Source organism: Carassius gibelio, chromosome B21, assembly GCF_023724105.1.
Source record: "Carassius gibelio isolate Cgi1373 ecotype wild population from Czech Republic chromosome B21, carGib1.2-hapl.c, whole genome shotgun sequence".
Lineage (NCBI taxonomy): Eukaryota > Metazoa > Chordata > Actinopteri > Cypriniformes > Cyprinidae > Carassius > Carassius gibelio.
This window is the reverse complement of record NC_068416.1, coordinates 12,061,561-12,080,912: the sequence shown is the minus strand read 5'-3', so window position 1 is coordinate 12,080,912 and position 19,352 is coordinate 12,061,561. Positions and strand designations below refer to the sequence as shown.

General features: G+C 36.0%; 1 protein-coding gene across 2 annotated transcripts in view; it reads left to right on the top strand.

Annotated features, from left to right (window-relative positions):
* ndst1b (N-deacetylase/N-sulfotransferase (heparan glucosaminyl) 1b) overlaps window positions 1-19,352 on the top strand; it is a 103,950-nt gene that overhangs the window by 76,632 nt on the left and 7,966 nt on the right. For both annotated transcript variants that reach the window (XM_052587484.1, XM_052587485.1), the window contains exons 4-11: window positions 43-516; window positions 3,059-3,146; window positions 3,316-3,470; window positions 3,634-3,819; window positions 7,367-7,495; window positions 10,817-10,999; window positions 13,871-13,967; window positions 17,707-17,830. In XM_052587484.1, coding sequence (XP_052443444.1) covers window positions 43-516; window positions 3,059-3,146; window positions 3,316-3,470; window positions 3,634-3,819; window positions 7,367-7,495; window positions 10,817-10,999; window positions 13,871-13,967; window positions 17,707-17,830 — 1,436 coding nt within the window. The remainder of the gene's footprint in view (window positions 1-42; window positions 517-3,058; window positions 3,147-3,315; window positions 3,471-3,633; window positions 3,820-7,366; window positions 7,496-10,816; window positions 11,000-13,870; window positions 13,968-17,706; window positions 17,831-19,352) is intronic.

Genomic DNA, 19,352 nt, shown 5'->3' with positions numbered 1-19,352 from the left:
TATTGCTCCTTTAATGTGGATTTTTATCTCTCTTCTTGAAAGGCTAATGAGAACAGTTTGCAGAGCGCCCAGCTCAAGGGCTTTCCTCTCTTCCTCCACTCCAATCTGGGTTTAAGGGACTGTAGCGTCAATCCCAAGTCTCCACTGTTGCTCATCACCAAAGCCCGGGAGGTGGAGCACGGCCCCTTACCAGGGGACGACTGGACGGTCTTTCAGTCTAACCATACCACCTATGAGCCCGTGCTGTTAGCTCGGGGGCGGAGTACAGAGGCCAGTGGAGCTCCTGGACCCCTTCATGCGGCTGTGGTTCAGGATTTGGGTCTCCATGATGGCATCCAGCGGGTACTCTTTGGCAACAACCTGAACTTTTGGCTGCACAAACTGGTACTGGTGGACGCAGTGAGTTTCTTGACAGGCAAACGTCTCTCATTGGCTCTTGAGCGCTACATACTGGTGGATATCGATGACATCTTTGTTGGGAAGGAGGGCACAAGGATGAAGGTGTCTGATGTCAAGGTAAGTGCTGTTTTGTTTAAAATGCATATCTGTATTTCATACATTTCTTTAATGGTTGATAATAGTTTATCAGTTCTATCATGTTTATATATTTTTAGTTTGAAGCAAACTAGTGTTGTCACGGTACCAAAATTTCAGTATTTGGTACCGATACCAGTGAAAATCCACGGTTCTCGGTACCAATTTTGGTACCAAAGCAAAACACACAAATATGCTAATTAAAAAATAAAATAAAATAAAAAATATCACTAAGAATAAAACCAATGCCATTCTTTATACTTATTTACAATTTGTGTTTTTCTACGTAATATAAGTATGAAAAACAGTAAACAAATTTCACCCAAAGTTAATTTGTCTTTAATTAATGAAATTTAAACACATTTTATTTTTGGGTAAATAAAGGGGATTTTCTATTAAAATTAAAACATGGAAGAGATATTGTGATTTTATTTCTTTAAAAAATAAAATTGTATTATTTTTTCCAACAGTAGTAGTAGTATCACATACATTCTTCTAAATAATAGTAATATTTCTAGCACAATGCCTTTATTTAAAAATGAACTTTTATTTTGACGGGTTACAGTGAATACCTTTAAATTGACACTGGTTTTCCTCGAATAAAACAGTAAAATGCTAGTGAAGTGACTCAGAACAGTTCTGGTGATCTTGTTTATATATTTATGTCCTCATTGAGACGGCAGATGCTGAAATTACTGCAAGCATCATGTGCTTCAGTCTATGTAGTAAACAAACCATTCATTCGTTAATTCACACAGAGACACGCAGAACACGTATTCATATTTCAACCAACTTTTGCGGCTTAACATTTACAGATACTGGTCCATATGGAGATTTGATTTGATTCATTTATGCTAACTTGGACAAATTCCTTGACTGTCCATATTAAAATGTAAGATTGATTTTCATGACTGGATTTTGAAATTCCGTCTGCGCTGTATGCGTCAAGAACTGGTTTGACCAGGTAATCGGTACCACCGGTACTTAAAGAAACCTGGTAACGTGACATTTTAATTTTTTTAGTACCGACTTGGTACCGAAGTACTGGGTCTTTTGACAACACTAACTCAAACTGAGCTATCTGAGGACTGGGATTAAGGGCTATATAACCACACTATATACATACACTTAGAACTAATGCTCTTCTCCACTTTTCTTTATCGTATTACTCTTTTCCCTGCTCCTTTTTTGCTCATCATTTCTGTCATCCAGATTTGTACATAGAAAGAAAGCAAAAGAGAATTTCTGGCCAGTTGACTAATTTATGCTGCCCCATTGGACACTATGTCATATGATAAGTTATTAACATACATGTTTTTGTGCTCTGAGAACTTTCTATGATGTACTGAACATTGTGAATTCTGCTCATTTAAATACGCCAGTGTTGCATTAGCTAGCCAACATGGATGAAGTTTTCTGAAATAGTGAGAATGATTTGTGATAGTCTTTGAGGCATCCGTGAGAAGATGAAGATAAATCACCAGTGCACTGTGTTTCATCATTTTGTAACAAACTTGTATGAATTTCTAGCTGTCAAATAGTTATGTTTATAGCTGTGTAATTTCCATTCATTATTCGGATTTAAACTTGACATTATTATTACTTAATTTTTATTAAAAGTTATTTAAAATGTAAAAAATGATGCATTTTTTAGTGCTGGGACCTGTGAAAATAAGGACCGACTTATTGACTGGACCAGCAGAACAAAATCTTGTTTGTGAATGAGACATAGAATGAAATATGTACAGAAAGGGAATAATTTAAAGTAAGTGACATTATATATACACAGGAGGAAAGAAGAGGCCATGAAAAAGGCATGTCTGTATCACCTCAGAAGCAGAACATTGAGAAACTGGTTTGTTAGATCCATATTTACCAAAAGTTTTCCTGACGTGACCGCACTTTTCCTATCATCAGTTGTCTGTTTTTTTCAATACTCCAACCTCTGCTGTTCTTTTTCCAAATATCTCCTCCTCTTTCCATTTCCCTTTTTTATTTAATACTTTTTTGTACGACTGGCTGTTCAAAGGGCATCCAAAGACTCGCCGCAAGGATGAATATTTCAAATGCAGTTTTCTGCATCCTCCTTGTGAATCTCTCATCTCCTTGAGCGCTGCGATGCAGATGTTCAGCCGAGGGAAGGAATAGAAAGCAAACATAATCAAAGCCGTCTTGTCTGTCTGTGGACCTCTGTGCAGTTAAATATGAATCAGTCTTTTGATTGAGTCACACTGGAGAGGCAGGCAGTCAAAAACAAGCACAGTAAACAAATCAAACGAGAGGCAGATGCGGAGCTAAATCTGAGAGGGGTAATGAAGCAAACACAGGAGACGAACAGACAGCAGTCATGCTTACGCTGTCCCTCTAAGCACTGCTTGTGTGCAGACGTGCGTTGGCGGACGTCTTTTGGCGGTGTATCTCTTTTGTGTTCTCGTCTGTTGTCTGTGTGCTTTTTGAATGCGTTTTGTGTGTTTACTGACTTTTAAACAACTTTTATTACATTTCTAAACTCCTCGTTTCGCAGGCCCTACTGGAGACGCAGAACGAACTCCGAAACCACGTGCCCAATTTCACCTTCAACTTGGGATTCTCTGGAAAGTTCTTCCATGCTGGTAAGCAAATATCACACTGTTAGCTTAACAAAATGCTAACAACGTGCTCTTTTGGTATGTGTGATCTTCAGTCAATTATGAGTTTCTGTGATAGGATGCTGTTTTAGTAGGCAGCTTTTGCAATAGAGTCGAGATGTTTACCGTTTGTGTCCTTGTAATTATATTTTAGGCACAGATGAGGAGGATCTTGGAGATGACCTGCTTCTGTCCTACAGTAAGGAGTTCTGGTGGTTCCCCCACATGTGGAGTCACATGCAGCCACATCTCTTCCACAACCAGTCCGTGCTGGCTGAACAAATGCTGCTCAACAGAAAGTTTGCAGAGGTGAGACTGTAGGGGTTGGATAAAACGCTTGAAAAAAATCAGGCTGTTTACATTAGGTCATTTAGCACATTTATTTTTTTTTTGCATGCCCATGAGGTTAGGATGAAGTTATGCACGATTAGTGGTTCATAGCTGAAGCACCCTTTTTGCTGTTTCCTTTCAGGAGCATGGCATTCCCACAAACATGGGTTATGCAGTGGCTCCCCATCACTCTGGAGTGTATCCCATCCATTTGCAGCTGTACGAGGCCTGGAAGAGAGTGTGGGGCATCAAAGTGACCAGTACAGAGGAGTATCCCCACCTCAAACCCGCACGCTTCCGCAGGGGCTTCATACACAGTGGCATCAGTGTAAGAACACCTTTAATGGGGAAAGTAAAGATTAAATTGGGAGAAACTGGTAGAATGGAATTTGGAAATAACACAGACTTGAACCTGTATCCTTATGACAAACATGTTGCATTGCATTACTGACATATGCATTGCCAGTGCACTAAGACTTTAGTTCTTCTCTATAAAAAACAGATGGCACATTTTTATTCAGACTGTAGCCTGTACAGCTGTATGGTTATATGATAGTATGTTGAATTTTTATTCCGGCTGGATTCAGTACGATAAACCCCAGGCTATTTTGTGTATGGTTTGAGCTTTGAATCCCAGTGGGGGGTTAAGGGCAAACTGTTTGTGGAAGTACAATTTTCTTTTTTTTTTTATCAACTGTGCATCGCTTCAGGGAACAACAAGAGAGAGTATGACAAAAGATTGGTGAATCATGACAGAGCGGTTTATGTGTGTGTGTGAATGTAAGAATGCATGTGAACTTGCAACAATGGGCCGAAACAAAATCACCTTGAGAATCGTATACAGCAGCTATGTTGTATTTTATTTTTTTTTTTTAAATGCACACAAGGGCCATTGAACATTTCCTTATCCTGACATACAGTTATTATCCATGGTTCATATCAGGGAAAGATGCTTATGAAAAAGCAAAGACAATAGTCTAATCATGAAGCATATACATGTATTATGTAAAGAATCCTTTCAGAATGAAGGAAAAATCACATTTAATGTAAACATCTTCATTCTACCATCACTGGCTGTCAAATAAGATCATGTATGCTGATGTTCGGGCCATGTTATTTTGGGATGCTGTTTTCTTAGAGCAGAAGCATTCCAACTCATTACATGTTAACTCTAGTAGACTTTCTCCAGTTATTGTATGATTTTTCAGTAAGGTCAGAAAGTCATTCATTTGCCATTCCAGTCAAAAATTACTCTTAAATGAGATTACGGTCCCACTTTATATTAGGTGGCCTTAACTACTATGTACAAATTTTTTATGTAAGTACAATGTACTTATTGTGTTCATATTGTATTGTAAAACACTTTTGCTGCTATTGAGGTGGGATAGGGGTAAGGTCAGGGAGAGGATTGGAGGTATGGGTCAGTTTAAGGGTGGGTTAAGGTGTAAAGTATGGGTCAACAGTGTAATTATAAATGTAATTACAGAAATTAAATACAGATGTAATTACATGTAGTTTTTTTTAAATATAAGTACAATTTAAAAACATGTATGTACACAATAAGTACATTGTACTAAATTATTAACTAAAATGTAAGTACATAGTAGTTAAGGCCACTTAATATAAAGTGGGTCCAGTTTGGCTTACATATGAAAGTGAATTATAGCTTCTGTAAAATTTCTAAACATGTTTAGATTGTGATTTTTATTTTATTTTATTGTTTTGTTCCTTTACTGTATATGAAATTTTATTTATTCAAGGTGTGTGTGTGTGTGTCTCTCTCTCTCTCTCTCTCTCTATATATATCTATATATATATATATATATATATATATATATATATATATATATACAGTTGTGTTCAAAATTATTCAACCCCCTAGAGACTGCAGTATTTTACAAATACAAGCTTTTCTGAAGATCCAGGATATAATAAAACTTGCATCCATAACAGTTCACTGGCATATTAAAAGTGATATTGTCAATCTATAATGTAATATATTTGAGTTATAAGATTTTTTTAATAATACTGCTATGTCATAATTATTAAACCCCTATTCAACATTGCTGTTTTTAAATCACTTATTTGCATGGTGGGGAATAAAACAGTCTGAAACACAATTAAGCCTTTAGAAACTCTATTAAAAACAAAATTAACTTGAGCCGTCACACATACAGTTAGCCCATGCATGTGTTGAAGTTAAGTAGCAAAAATGTCAACCAAGATCTCACAAAAGCAAAAGAGAAGAAATATTGTATTACTTTAGAAAGGCTAAGGCTATATGAAGATTTCCAAGGCGTTTTAAGTTCCTAGAGACACAGCTCTCAGCCTTATTCCTTAGCTTAAATTGTGTTTTACCAGAAAACCTTTGAGGTTGTGGAAGAAAAAGCACAAGATCATAAAATGTTTAATCAGAGCAACTGAGAAAAAACCTGCAATGTACAGCCAAAGACTTGCAGGATGACCCGATGAAAGGAGGAAAACCATTTCAATGCAATGTGTAAGAAGAACACTAGACAAGCATGGACTTCATGTTGAGACATCTTGATAAATACCACCCTTGATCAAGAAGAACAAAAAGCCAACTTGAACTTGATAAAAAAAAAAATTTGTGTGGACCTGTGGAGCTCTGGAGGAATGTTATATGGAGTGATGTGACCAAACTGGAACTTTTTGGACCCATGGATCAGCCGTATGTCTGCTGCAAAAAATGGCAAAGCTCATAAGCAGAAGAACACCATCTCCATCCTCAAACTTGGAGGTGGATCAGTCCTGTTATGGGGTTTCTTTAGTGTAGAAGGAAGTGGAAATCATGACTGTATGACATCATGGATGTACTTGAGTGACCTGTTCAGTCTCAAGGCTTAATTCTCATTTCAAATATCTTGTTGAATTTTAATAAAGCAGTGGCAATGTGAAAACCAAAGATTATCAGTGATCTGAAAGCTTTTTCAGGTGTGGAATGGGCAAAAACTGTAGTAGAGAGGTGACAGAAGCTTCTAAACACTTACAGACAGCGTTATTGGTGATTTTAAAGAATAAAAGATTCTACACAAAGGGGGTTGAATAATTTTGAACATGAATGTTTAGAGCCAATTCTAATTTTATCATGATTCATCAATGTTCCATTCTCAGAATCACTCGAAAGTGTGTTAACAAACTTTCTATAATACTTTACTGATGCCTTTGTTAAATTGATTTCATAAAATGTTATCCTCCACAGCAAATTGTCTTGCAAGTCAAGGGGGTTGAATAATTTTGAACACAACTGTGTGTGTGTGTGTGTGTGTGTGTGTGTGTATATATATATATATATATATATATATATATATATATATATATATATATATATATATATAATATATTATATATTTGTGCTGTCAAACAATTAATCGCGATTTAAACAAATTTTTGTTTATTTAATATTTGTGTGTGTGTATTATGTATATTTAAATACACACACATACAGCATATATCTTGCAAATATTTACATGTATATATTAATGTTCATATAAATGATGTCATATATAAATATATGTAATATATAAACATTTATTATTAATTAATTTATTATTATTTTTCTTAAATATATACATACGTGTGTGTGTTTTTATATATGCATAATATACACAGTACACACACACATATATTATGTAAACAAAAATGTTTATTTTGGATGGGATTAATCGCAATTAATCATTTGACAGCACTTATGTGTGTGTGTGTGTGTTTGTGTGTGTGTGTATGTGCATATATATGGCTCTTATGTTTTTTTTTTTGTTTGTTTGTTTGTTTGTTTTTTTTTGGCCAAGGCAATTTAACTTTATTTTAAATAAAGTGATGACATAATGAAAGGAAATGTCTTTGTTTTTCAGGTATTGCCCAGACAGACCTGTGGTCTCTTTACTCACACCATCTTCTACAATGAGTATCCTGGAGGCTCTAAAGAGCTGGACAAACTCATAAATGGAGGAGAGCTTTTCCTAACTGTGCTTCTCAACCCAGTACGTAGTGACATAAGTTCTTTACGTTATTCCCTGTAAATCTTCCTGTGCACTGTAGCTCTCAAATCTTATTTGCAAATGTTCAACTTGTCATATGTGGCCCTGGACCACAAAACCAGTTGGAAGGGTACATTTTTCGAAATTGATATTTATAAATCACCTGGAAGATAAATAAATGAGCTTTCCATTAGGGATATGCAAGTATACAATTTTCATGTTGCGATTAATTGCTAATGCTTTTATCACGGTATACGGTATTATTACTGTATTGCAATTTAGCTTTAAAAAAGTGGTCACAATAAAGTATAACAGGTTTAATAACTTTTTTCTTATAACAAAAATAACTGAACATTTAAATATAATAAAGCAATACAGAAAAATAAATAGTTAAAATTTGTACAAAGATTGTAAAAGTGCAAAAGAACTATAAAGACCAATATGTATCACTTTACAAGAAGACCTCATTAGTTAACCTTGTGCATTAATGCATTAACATTCACAATCAACAATGGCTACATTTCAAAGTGACGTGAAAAAGTGACATGACATACAGTCAAGGATGGTGACCCATACTCAGAATTCTTGCTCTGCAGTTAACCCATCCAAAAGTGCACACACAGCAGTGAACACACACACACCGTGTACACAAACCCGGAGCAGTGGGCAGCCATTTATGCTGCAGCGCCCAGTTGGGGGTTCAGTACCTTGCTCAAGGGCACCTCAGTTGTGGTATTGCTGGCCAAAGACTCAAAACCCAAAACCTTAGGGTTAGGAGTCAACTCTCTAACCACTAGGCCACGACTTCTCCTTTGCTACAGAAGTGATTAATCTTTGTTAAAAAATACAAGTCTTGGTTCCGGTTAGCTCATTAAATAACAAAGTAGCAACTTTCAATTTCAACGATGTGTTCTTAAATATTGGAATGCCTAAGACTGATGAATGTTCAGAATAATTTTTCATTGACAGTTTGTTAACTAATGAATTAATTAGTGTTAACTAATGAAGCCCTAATGTAAAGTGTGAACAAACAATAATCAAAACACACAAAATCTAGAGCATGTTGTAGTCCAGATTAAAATGTAAAAAAAGTTTAGAAATAAATAGTCTATTTAGTCTAAATATGTAATTGCAAATCCACAAATTTTAATGGCTATTTAAATCAATTTAAATACTTTTTTTTTTAGAAAGTAGCACAGCTGCTATATTTATGGGGTTTCCAGGGTAAGGGCTGCATTTTCTGCAGTTTAGCGCCATCTGCTATCAGAGAAAATGTTCTTTCATTCAGCGCGTCTCTCACGTGTTCCCCCGTGTGTTTCTCATGTGTGCTTGTTTACATCAGACATGCATCTTTCAAGCAACATACAGCAGTGTTGTGCATTTTGACCAGGTGATGGGAAAAGTATTCTTAAAATGCATTCCAAATTCTGAATAATATTTGTAATATAATATTTGTAATCTATAATTATTCACAGTATTTAGAAGTGCCCACAATAACAATATCATGCATATTCATTACCGTAAGATATTGAATTACCGAAGACCGTCACGTCTACTTTCCATTGATGTATGGTTTGTTAGGATAGGACAATATTTGCCCATGATACACAAATATTTGAGGGTGCAAAAAAATCTAAGTATTGAGAAAATCACCTTTAAAGTTGTCCAAATGAAGTTATTAGCAATGCAAATTACTAATCAAAAATTAGGTTTTAATATATTTGCAGTAGGAAGTTTACAAAATATATATATTGGAACATGATCTTTACTTAATATCCTAATGATTTTTCACAATTAGGGAGTGAGTTATAGGGACATTCACTATAAACATGATTTAATTTCAACCTTAGTCATACATGACTTTCTAGCGAAAGTGAATTTAGCAGCCTGTGTGTAATGCACTAGGCTGTACGTTAATACTGTCCCTCTCGTTCTAAACCAGTCCAAATACATGCATGCGTTGCGTATGTTTTTCTTGCTTGAGTGTTTTTGCATTATATGAGTGGCTTTGGAATATAAAACGCAGCACGTTTCAGATAAAAAAAAAAAATGTGACTTCTATTTGTGAAAATATCTCAGGAGATTTGTTCCCTGTATTATTACAGCAAAGCGCGTGATTACAGTACTCTACTTACAGCTCTAATGCTATTAAATTACAGATGATGAACCACAGAGCAAAAAAAAATTATTCAAAGACCAGATATAAATAAAAAATATATATATAAAATAATCTTGTCGGTTAATGGTTAATAATCGGTTAACGAGTGGTGGTTGGTCCAATTGGTCTTATTTTCATTTCATCATACCTGTAAAAGTGATGCATTAAGGCCACACCCACTCTGGGGGGGAAACAATCCAATACCCTCCATGGACTTTCTGTCTCTCGTTTTTTGGGTAGACAGCTTATAAAAACATAGTTCTGGGTTTTTAAGTTTGTTTACTGTGCACCTTGTGACATAGCAGTTTTAGACATTGCTTTGTTTTTGTTATAAGTCAGAAATGTCAAGGAGGCAGCTGTCCACAATAGAAAGACAATGGGGACCGTGGGATGGGCATGGTTTTCAGATTATGACGTGTGACGCTCTGTATCTTGACAAAGCAGCGTTTGTGAGCACAGTGCTGCTTTGTGTACAGCAGTTACTGAGGAAACCACTAATTTTACCGCTTCGAAAAGTGGTACCTAGTGGCAAATAATTAAAAAAATAAAAATTCATTCAGACCAACGCATTAATTGACGGCAACATGAAACAGCTTGGGATTTGTCTTAAAAACTATTTGTTTCAATGATTCAGAGTCAACTCTTTCTTTTGAGAGACGATCACTTTATACACTGTGCACTTTCAAATGTAAAACTTTGCAGGATTTTTTCATTCACTTCAGGTCATTTTCAAAAATAGTTTCTCTTTAAACTGTATTAATTCTACATAATACATATTTATGTTACTATTCAAAAGTTTGGGGTCTGTAAGAATTAGTTTTATTATAATTTGGTTAAATTCATAATCATTGATTAAATTGCTAAAAAAGTAACCGTATGGACGTATAATGTTACAAACTATTTCCGCAGTATTGCTATTGTAAGGTTATTCTTTGATCAAAATTCAATTTCTTTCCACAAAATTTTTTTTCAAAATTGATAAGACATTTTTCTTGAGCACCAAGTCAGCATATTAAAATGATTTTTAAAGGATGACTAGAGTAAACTGAAGACTAGAGTAATGGCTGTGAAAATACAGCTTGTTTTAAAAGTCATCTATTCATTAATCTGATAGGCTGAGCGCTTAATGACTTCTTACGCTTTTAAACCATTTTATTTTAAACCAGATCAGCATCTTCATGACCCACCTGTCCAACTACGGGAATGATCGTCTTGGCCTGTACACCTTCAAGAACCTGGTGAAGTTCATACAGATGTGGACCAACCTGAAACTGCAGACTCTGCCGCCTGTGCAGCTGGCGCAGAGATATTTCCAAATCTTCCCTGAAGAGAGGGACCCCATCTGGCAGGTAACAGAGAAGCTCTGTTGGGGGTCTGTACTGTCCAGGGATCATTATGGGAATCAAATACAACTCTATTTAGTGGGAGTGGATCAGCGTAGGTTGAGAGTGTTGAGCGGTGTTGCTGTAATATGTGGCGAAAGGTTTCGTATGGCTGTCTGCACATTTACTCTAATGTACAAAGAGCGAAAATGGTTTTCCGTGTAGCCTGCCAGGAAATCAGAGAATGCTATTTTTGAAATTGGTTCCTATAATTCATTTGAAACTTGGAGGCAATGCAGAAGCTCTGTCTTTCTCTCTGTATCTTTTCTCGCGCTCACCCCATTTCAATTTATCCAGCTTCTTTATTTCTTCTTGTCTCACTCTTTCGAACTCACTTGTTTTGCTTCACCCTTAGAGAAAGCGAAAGTGGGAGCCTGAAAGCTCTAAATCCCTCTTTTGATCTCTCTTTCGTTTCCTGTCAAGGTTGAGGTCCCATCTTTTCTGTCGGCTCTCCAGCGTTCCACAGCTTGCCCCGCTCTGAATAATCTTCTTTCCTCTGCAGTTGTTTTCCCAAGAAATCTGCAAGCTGCTCTTACATGCAGAGGAAAGAAACAACTTGGAAAGAGTTTAGTTTTTATTTTAAACTTAATACAGCATGTCCATGGCTATTACCCAAAAACCATTGAGCTGTTCTTCTGTTTATATCCTACATGGGTAGCTATTTTCTAAGAGAGATCACCTGCCAAAGTGCTGGGAGATAAAGCAAATGTATGATAGATAAGGCAAAATCATGTCTTGGACTGAACATGAGACTCTCCTTTTGATTGGTTCCAATGGGGTACACTGTATGTTGAACGGCACCTGAGCAAACCAGAAAACAGGTCGCATTCTGTATGTATGACCGCAGTATGAACTGATGAAGATTTCAGTGGACTTCATGTAATGAGCTAACCTATTTTACAGAAGATGTTTGTTGTGCATAAGAGAACCCCTGCGATACAGTGTGATGTTAGCATGCTGACCAAAACATTGACCAAAACTTTGTGCCGTGCTGCTTCTATATTTATCCAACAGTAAAAACCCCACGTCCAAAACAAGGCGCCTGTGGGTGAGAGTCTGAAGCAAGGACTGGTGAGACAACATTTGTCCTGCACTGTTTCACAGACGATGAGTAGAAGGAGAATTTTCGATTGAAAGGATAGTAATTTATGACATTTCTGATCCAACAGCAACAGCTGTTTCATGTGTCATACATCATTACACCATTTCGACGTCATTGCACGTGCATAACTCTCCAGTTTCAGTTCGATCTGTTCAAATGTTTATATTTCTCCTTCTGAACAGATTCTCACCTCTTACAATCAGAATTACATTTCAGTCAGATTTGGCCAATTTATTCAGATTGGGCTCCAAGACGAATGTATTGATGAATAGAAATCTAGCCTCATTTTTGGGTGAACTATCCCTTTAAAGCCATGTTGCTGCTGGCATTTTCTCAACCCATGTCTTGCTCTCTCATTGGCTGTCGGACTACCATCGAGTCGGCTGACTGGTCCAGATATTTAGCATGCTAGATAATTCTTTGGCGTCGACGAGGTGTCAGGGAGCCTCTTTGATGCGTCGTTGAGTAGTTCACACATAAAGACTGCCGAGCGCTGATCACACACTGATTTGCCCCTGATCACAGCCCGACCTGTCAGCGAGCTTGTTGACTTGCAAATCCGGCTTAAGATCCTGTAGTGTGAACTTGGTATTAGGGGCTACAGGAACGTAGTTAGGAACCACTACAGCATTTATTTGAAATTTGAAAGATTGCATAAATGACATGTCTTTATTTTTAATGTCCTAAAGTTATTCGTTTCTTTACAAAAATCTTAGTTAACTTGCAATGCATTCTCAAATTTCCTTTTCCAAAATGAATACATGTGATGCTGTCTTAAAAATAAGGAATTTTATAAGAAGTTAAGTTTCGGAACAGAGCTCATATTAACTGTTAACGTAAACTGTGACCCCATGAGTACATCAGTGATAAACTCACTAACCAAATGTGTTAATTTAGTGTAATTATTCCTTTTAGCACTGGCATCTACTCATGCGAGACTTTTTGGTTGTTAATGGCTGTTAATCTCATTAGGAAGGACAGGTGTTGGATTGCTGGTGGCTCGCAGCCTTGATGCACCGTTTCACCGTCTCATTTTTGTGCAAGATTTTAATTTAGAGGCAAGGGTTAAAGCTATTAATTCATTACAACCGTTGCCAGCATCTTCAGCTGTGATGGATGAAGGGCTCGCAATGGCTGCTGCAGGACATCTTTCTCCCGAGATGCTTCAAAGCTCTCGACAGGGGTTGGTTTATGGTTTATGCTTCTGATTTCTATCTGGTTTATCCCATAAAACAGCCACCTCTGGGATGTTATTAGGGCAAGTTTAGAGGCTAAGTCTGAATTAATCTCAAATCTGCTTGTTATTGGACTCTGCTGATGTTGTAAGATATTTGACATGCTTGAATAGTTTGTTTTAATTTGGCCAGAAAATACACTTTTCCTGCTGATGTAAAATCCAAGTCCAAGCGCTCGGTCTACATCCAAATTTTCTGAGCACATCTTAACTTTTGGACGTTCTGCTATTTTGCTGTACCCTATATTTGAATATGCATACTTCCCTGTAAAAAATAAAAATAAAAAATGAACATCTCACCCTGGGTAATTTTATAAAACAGTACGTTTCTCATATTCATGCTGGCTTGGTGAATGAGAACAATTTTTCCAGCTTCTTTATAATTTCCCGCTGGTTATTGAGGCACAACGATTGACTCACTGCGGTGTTTTTTATTGTGAATGTGCTCATTTTAGTGATCTATGGGTAGCACTTAACTTCAGCTCATTTCTTGCCCCTACAGGACCCCTGTGAGGACAAAAGACACAAAGACATCTGGTCTAAAGAGAAGACCTGTGACCGTTTCCCCAAGCTGCTTATCATTGGACCTCAGAAGACCGGTGAGTGTTGTGCTCGGCACACATCCACACACGTGTGCACTTGCGCCATCTAGCTGTGTTAGCTAGATATGTTCTTTTAAAACCAATTATAGCACATTTCCATCTATATCCAGAGTAAGTGTGCCTTCCAGCACATATCAGCCAATGTAATACTGTAGATTACAATATTACAATTTACTTGAGGAATTCCTATTCTTCTTTTTCTGACTTTTTATTATAATTTTATTTATTATCGATCCCCCATTTTTGAGTGATTATTGTTTCATTTGCCAGAATGTTACCAGTAATGATGCAATACTTGGCAATTTTAAGATCATCAGACTTATCTGACAGATCATCTGGCTGTATGTGTATATATATGATTGGGTCATATGATTCTTTCTTTTAAAGATTATTTTGTGTATTTGGAACAGAATATGTTGACATGCTTTAATGTAAAAAAAAAAAAAAAAAAAAAAAAAATTATTTTTCAAATACTGTACATTATTGTAGGTCCTCTATGCCCCGCCTATCTCAAACGTGTTGTTTCCTTCAGACCAGGGGGGCAGGGTTTCATATTTTATTGAAGCTTCCCCGGGCGCCGCCATTGACTAGCGGACCCCCACCTGCTGTTAGCATTCCATTGACTCCCATTTATTTTGGCGTCACTTTGACAGCGAATAACTTTACATCTGAGTCATTTAAAGACTCCATTTGTCCATTAATTATTTCTAAAGAAACACGAAAATGTATAAAGTCTCCATTACCTTGTATCTCACGTTATGGCCTCGTAGAAGACAGGAGGAGAAGCTCGCAGGCAATCTTTTACTGTCTGTGAGGCAATCGGGGGGATGTGGAGGCATAAAGTCAAGAGAGATAATTAATCCGAATACTTACCAAAATGTGCTCCTGTTCACGCTCGCCTTCTCTGGAAGATTCGGTGGGTGATTCAGATTTCTCTTGGCACAGCGATTAGAAGACTTACAGGTTGCTCACTTCACGTGACATCTACGTCATCAAGCTCAGTTTGAGTCTGCGCAGTACGCTCGAACCCCAGGAAGTGCGTGCTTCTAATTGACTTCAATTGTCTCCGTTGAATCCAATGGGGTCGCTGTGTCCATTTCTTTTACTGTGTATGACCCAAACAAGAGCAGTCTGCTCTGATTGGCCAACTGACCCAGTGCATTGTGATTGGCCGAACACCGCAAGCACTTGTGGGAAATGTAACTTCCCTTTCCATAATTGCGTGCTTCATCTTTCAAAATAAATCTAAAGACAGTTAATAAGTTAATTAAATGAATAACAAAACATAGCTACAGTAGCTGATTCAGAAGTGCCAGATTGTTGTAGCAAACAAAGTCAGAATTACCTCCTCTCGCAGATTCACGAAAAGGTCATCCATAAAATGTGTTGCACAGCATCTCCCTGACGTGACCGCTTCAACATCAACTGCAGTTACTGAAACCACACCTTCTTTCCTTGCATGAATATTTGGCCAGCATTACACAAATATTTCCACATAGTGACCTAGAAGTGGGGTATAGAAGAGTATATCTCTTTTGATTTGAGACTTTAGTCTTTGCAACTTTACAGATCTTCGTCATGCACCAAGAGCTTGTGACACTCCAAAGAGAAAAGAAAAATAGGTAACACTTTATAATAATTGCACACTATTAATCATTAATTAAGCATTAGTAAACAGATAATTCATAATTTATAAAGCATTAATAGACAGTAATAAGCAGTTTATAAATACAAATATAAATGCTTTATTCTTGATTTAAAAGCATATCTATAATGTGTTTAATAATTGTTTTCATACTTTATTCATGGTCAATTTATCATTTAGTAGTGGTCAGTTAACTATGTATGTGAGCTCATCTAAAGTGAGTCTAGTTATGCCTTGTAAAGCATTTATAAAGGATATTTAAAGGCTCAGTTATCTTCTAAACAAAAAACGGAAACAAACACCACACAGTGATACAGAACATAGAAATATTAACAGCCTTTAAATCTCTTTGTAAAAGCTTTACAAGGCATAAATAGTCCTCACTTTAGATGAGCTCACAAAAATAGTTAACTAACAACTACATATATTTTATAACTACCTGAATTAACCCTGAATTACAGTAGAAATACATGTTAATAAACCATTTATTAACACTCTAAGTAACTATTACTGTATATCTGAATAATATGTATGAATACACATTTAAATAGTTTATTAATCATTTACTTACAATTTCTAAGTGATCTTCTAAGTGAACCATTGACAAGTCCTTAATAACTGGTGTGTAAATAATGCTATACTTAATTTAGAAATGATAAATTGATCATTAATAAAGTATAAAAAAAACAATTATTAAATTATAGATATGCTTTTAAATCAGGTATAAAGCATTTATATCTGTATTTATAAACTGCTTATAAATGTCTATTCATGGTTTATAAATGATGAATTAACTGTTTCCTAATGCTTAACTAATGATTAATAGTATGCAGTTGTTATAAAGTGTTACTGAAAAATTTAAGTAGCATAATATGACCCCTTTAACAATCCTGATTTAACAAAGCTGATTAACGCAAAAAAACACATGATTACATAATAAAAAAACGACATGATTTTTGGAATTTTGTATACATGTATATACGTACATGCAAAAAAATCTAATTAATTTACTTGATGTCCCTGTTAACTAATCAAATGAATCACACGTCAATTTAGGCTGAGAAATGACCCCTAAAGATAATTGAAAATCATTATTATGTTAAATGAGGAAAAAAGAATGTTGAATAGACAATACAAAAAGTAGCTTTAGAAGGAAATATTTTGATACAACATATTGTTCAGGTGGCATGAATGCATTTACACTGCATTTAAAATTGCATTAATGATCTGAGAATATATATATAATATGAAATGTACTTCAAATATGAAACTAACTAAAACCACTAGCTTGTTGAGAGTCATTCAGTCAATGATTAAAATTTTTGAACTGCTGATTTATTCATAAACAAAGCAAGGAACAGAATCATTGGCTCATCTCAGTTAATGTAATAATCAGCTACAATAATCAGCTATGTGTATTTTTATTTCTAAATGTTTTATTCAGTTATGGGGTGGGTTAGTGCTGTGATTGACTTGCGAAAGGTGTGTGTGTTGTTTCTTTTATTTTTTATCTTTTTATTTCATCATCCAACAGCATTGGTGGGGTTTTATTTCCTTACAGACTCAGGCTCATAGATGTATGCAGGCTTTCTCCTGCAACCCTGGCTGCTCCTCAGTAAATGTGAATTCAGTTTTACAGCGTTGACTAATTAAACTTCTAAAGATGTCTTCAGGGAGCAATAGCCCACTCTAAGAGTGGGGAGGAAAATGGCTGTGTTAATCTCAATAAAAGTTAGATTGGGGGCTGGGCCTGAGACCAACATTTATATATTTCTTTCTTTTTCTTTTTTTGCACTGTTATTACTTCACTTCCCAGACTTGTATATTAGCTAGCATCATCGTTTCAGTAAACTTTCACTGAAACTTTTTCTTTGGCTCAAATTAAATCCGGTTTTATACTACATACTGTACAAACGTATATTAACTTCTATTGCTCAATAGCAGAATTTTAGGAGTCACAATGGGGTTAAGAAGTCTGAGACTACTGATGAAATAGTTGTATTAATATTGTTATTATATTTAAGGGATTTTTCTAATTTAAGTTTGTTTTTAAATTATATAAGAAACATATGCTGTCTTGTGTTTATTCAGGAACTACTGCTCTCTATCTGTTCCTGGGCATGCATCCCGATTTGACCAGTAACTACCCCAGCAAGGAGACCTTTGAAGAAATCCAGTTCTTCAACGGCCGAAACTACCACAGAGGAATTGACTGGTATGTGGTGATATTGTGGAAGAAACTTCATAGGTTGCAGTCTCTTTGAAATCATGCATGATTTGGTTGACCCCATAAAATAAAAAAAATTGCTCTGTCGTTTAGTCCATATATGTTAGTTTTGAGGTCGTCTGGATGCTAGTGCACACCTAAAACATTTAGCAGATTGAAAATCCATTCATACCCAGGACAATTTTTTAATTTTGTGAGAGTAGTCAAATCCACAATCCACAGTCATTTCAGAACATTTTCTTCAAGCTGATGAACTATAAAAACATCAGCATTTAAAGTGGCAGACATCAAAATTGTGGCACGTTCATTTAATGAACAGAAAGTGTTTATGCATTGATTTGGAAGCCAATATAGATATTGTTACAGTTATCGTTCTTGACCTAAAAATTATGATCTAAATTACTGATTTAAAATACTGACTCCTCTTTAACTCATGGGATGTATCTAAAACTGCTCTCTAGAATGAGAATGTCCTTTCCCTCTAAACAACCCATTTCTGATGCATCCCAACTTCCTGTTTCCATAGGGAGTACCGCATGATTTCATGGGTTCTTTACAGTCGATAGCTCTTGTGAAGTACTGGGATTGTGAAAATCTGGCATGCTTTGAAGTTAGGAGTATTAAGAGACATGGAGGCTAATGTTCCCATGAGAGGGAAGCATTATGGGTCATTTCAAAACACAGCACTGCCTTCACCACCAGCTCTTTCTTTCCATCATCCAGTAGCCTGAAATGTAACTAATAGAAAGCAGGTGTCTGATGCACATCATCAACCGCTTTTCTCTCTTCCTGCCTTTCTTTTTCTCTTTAATCAGTTTGTGGAAAAAATTGCGGAGGTTGATGGTTCATCTGGCGGTTCGTTCTCAAAAAAAAAAAAAAAAAAAAGGCTGGACACAGTGCAGATTATAAAGAGAGAGGTGATTTTCACCAAACAGAGATAAACAATGGTGCAATTTTTTTTTTATATATATATATATATACAGTATTGTTCAAAATAATAGCAGTACAATGTGACTAACCAGAATAATCAAGGTTTTTCGTATATTTTTTTATTGCTACGTGGCAAACAAGTTACCAGTAGGTTCAGTAGATTCTCAGAAAACAAATGAGACCCAGCATTCATGATATGCACGCTCTTAAGGCTGTGCAATTGGGCAATTAGTTGAATTAGTTGAAAGGGGTGTGTTCAAAAAAATAGCAGTGTGGCATTCAATCACTGAGGTCATCAATTTTGTGAAGAAACAGGTGTGAATCAGGTGGCCCCTATTTAAGGATGAAGCCAACACTTGTTGAAAATGCATTTGAAAGCTGAGGAAAATGGGTCGTTCAAGACATTGTTCAGAAGAACAGCGTACTTTGATTAAAAAGTTGATTAGAGAGGGGAAAACCTATAAAGAGGTGCAAAAAATGATAGGCTGTTCAGCTAAAATGATCTCCAATGCCTTAAAATGGAGAGCAAAACCAGAGAGACGTGGAAGAAAACGGAAGACAACCATCAAAATGGATAGAA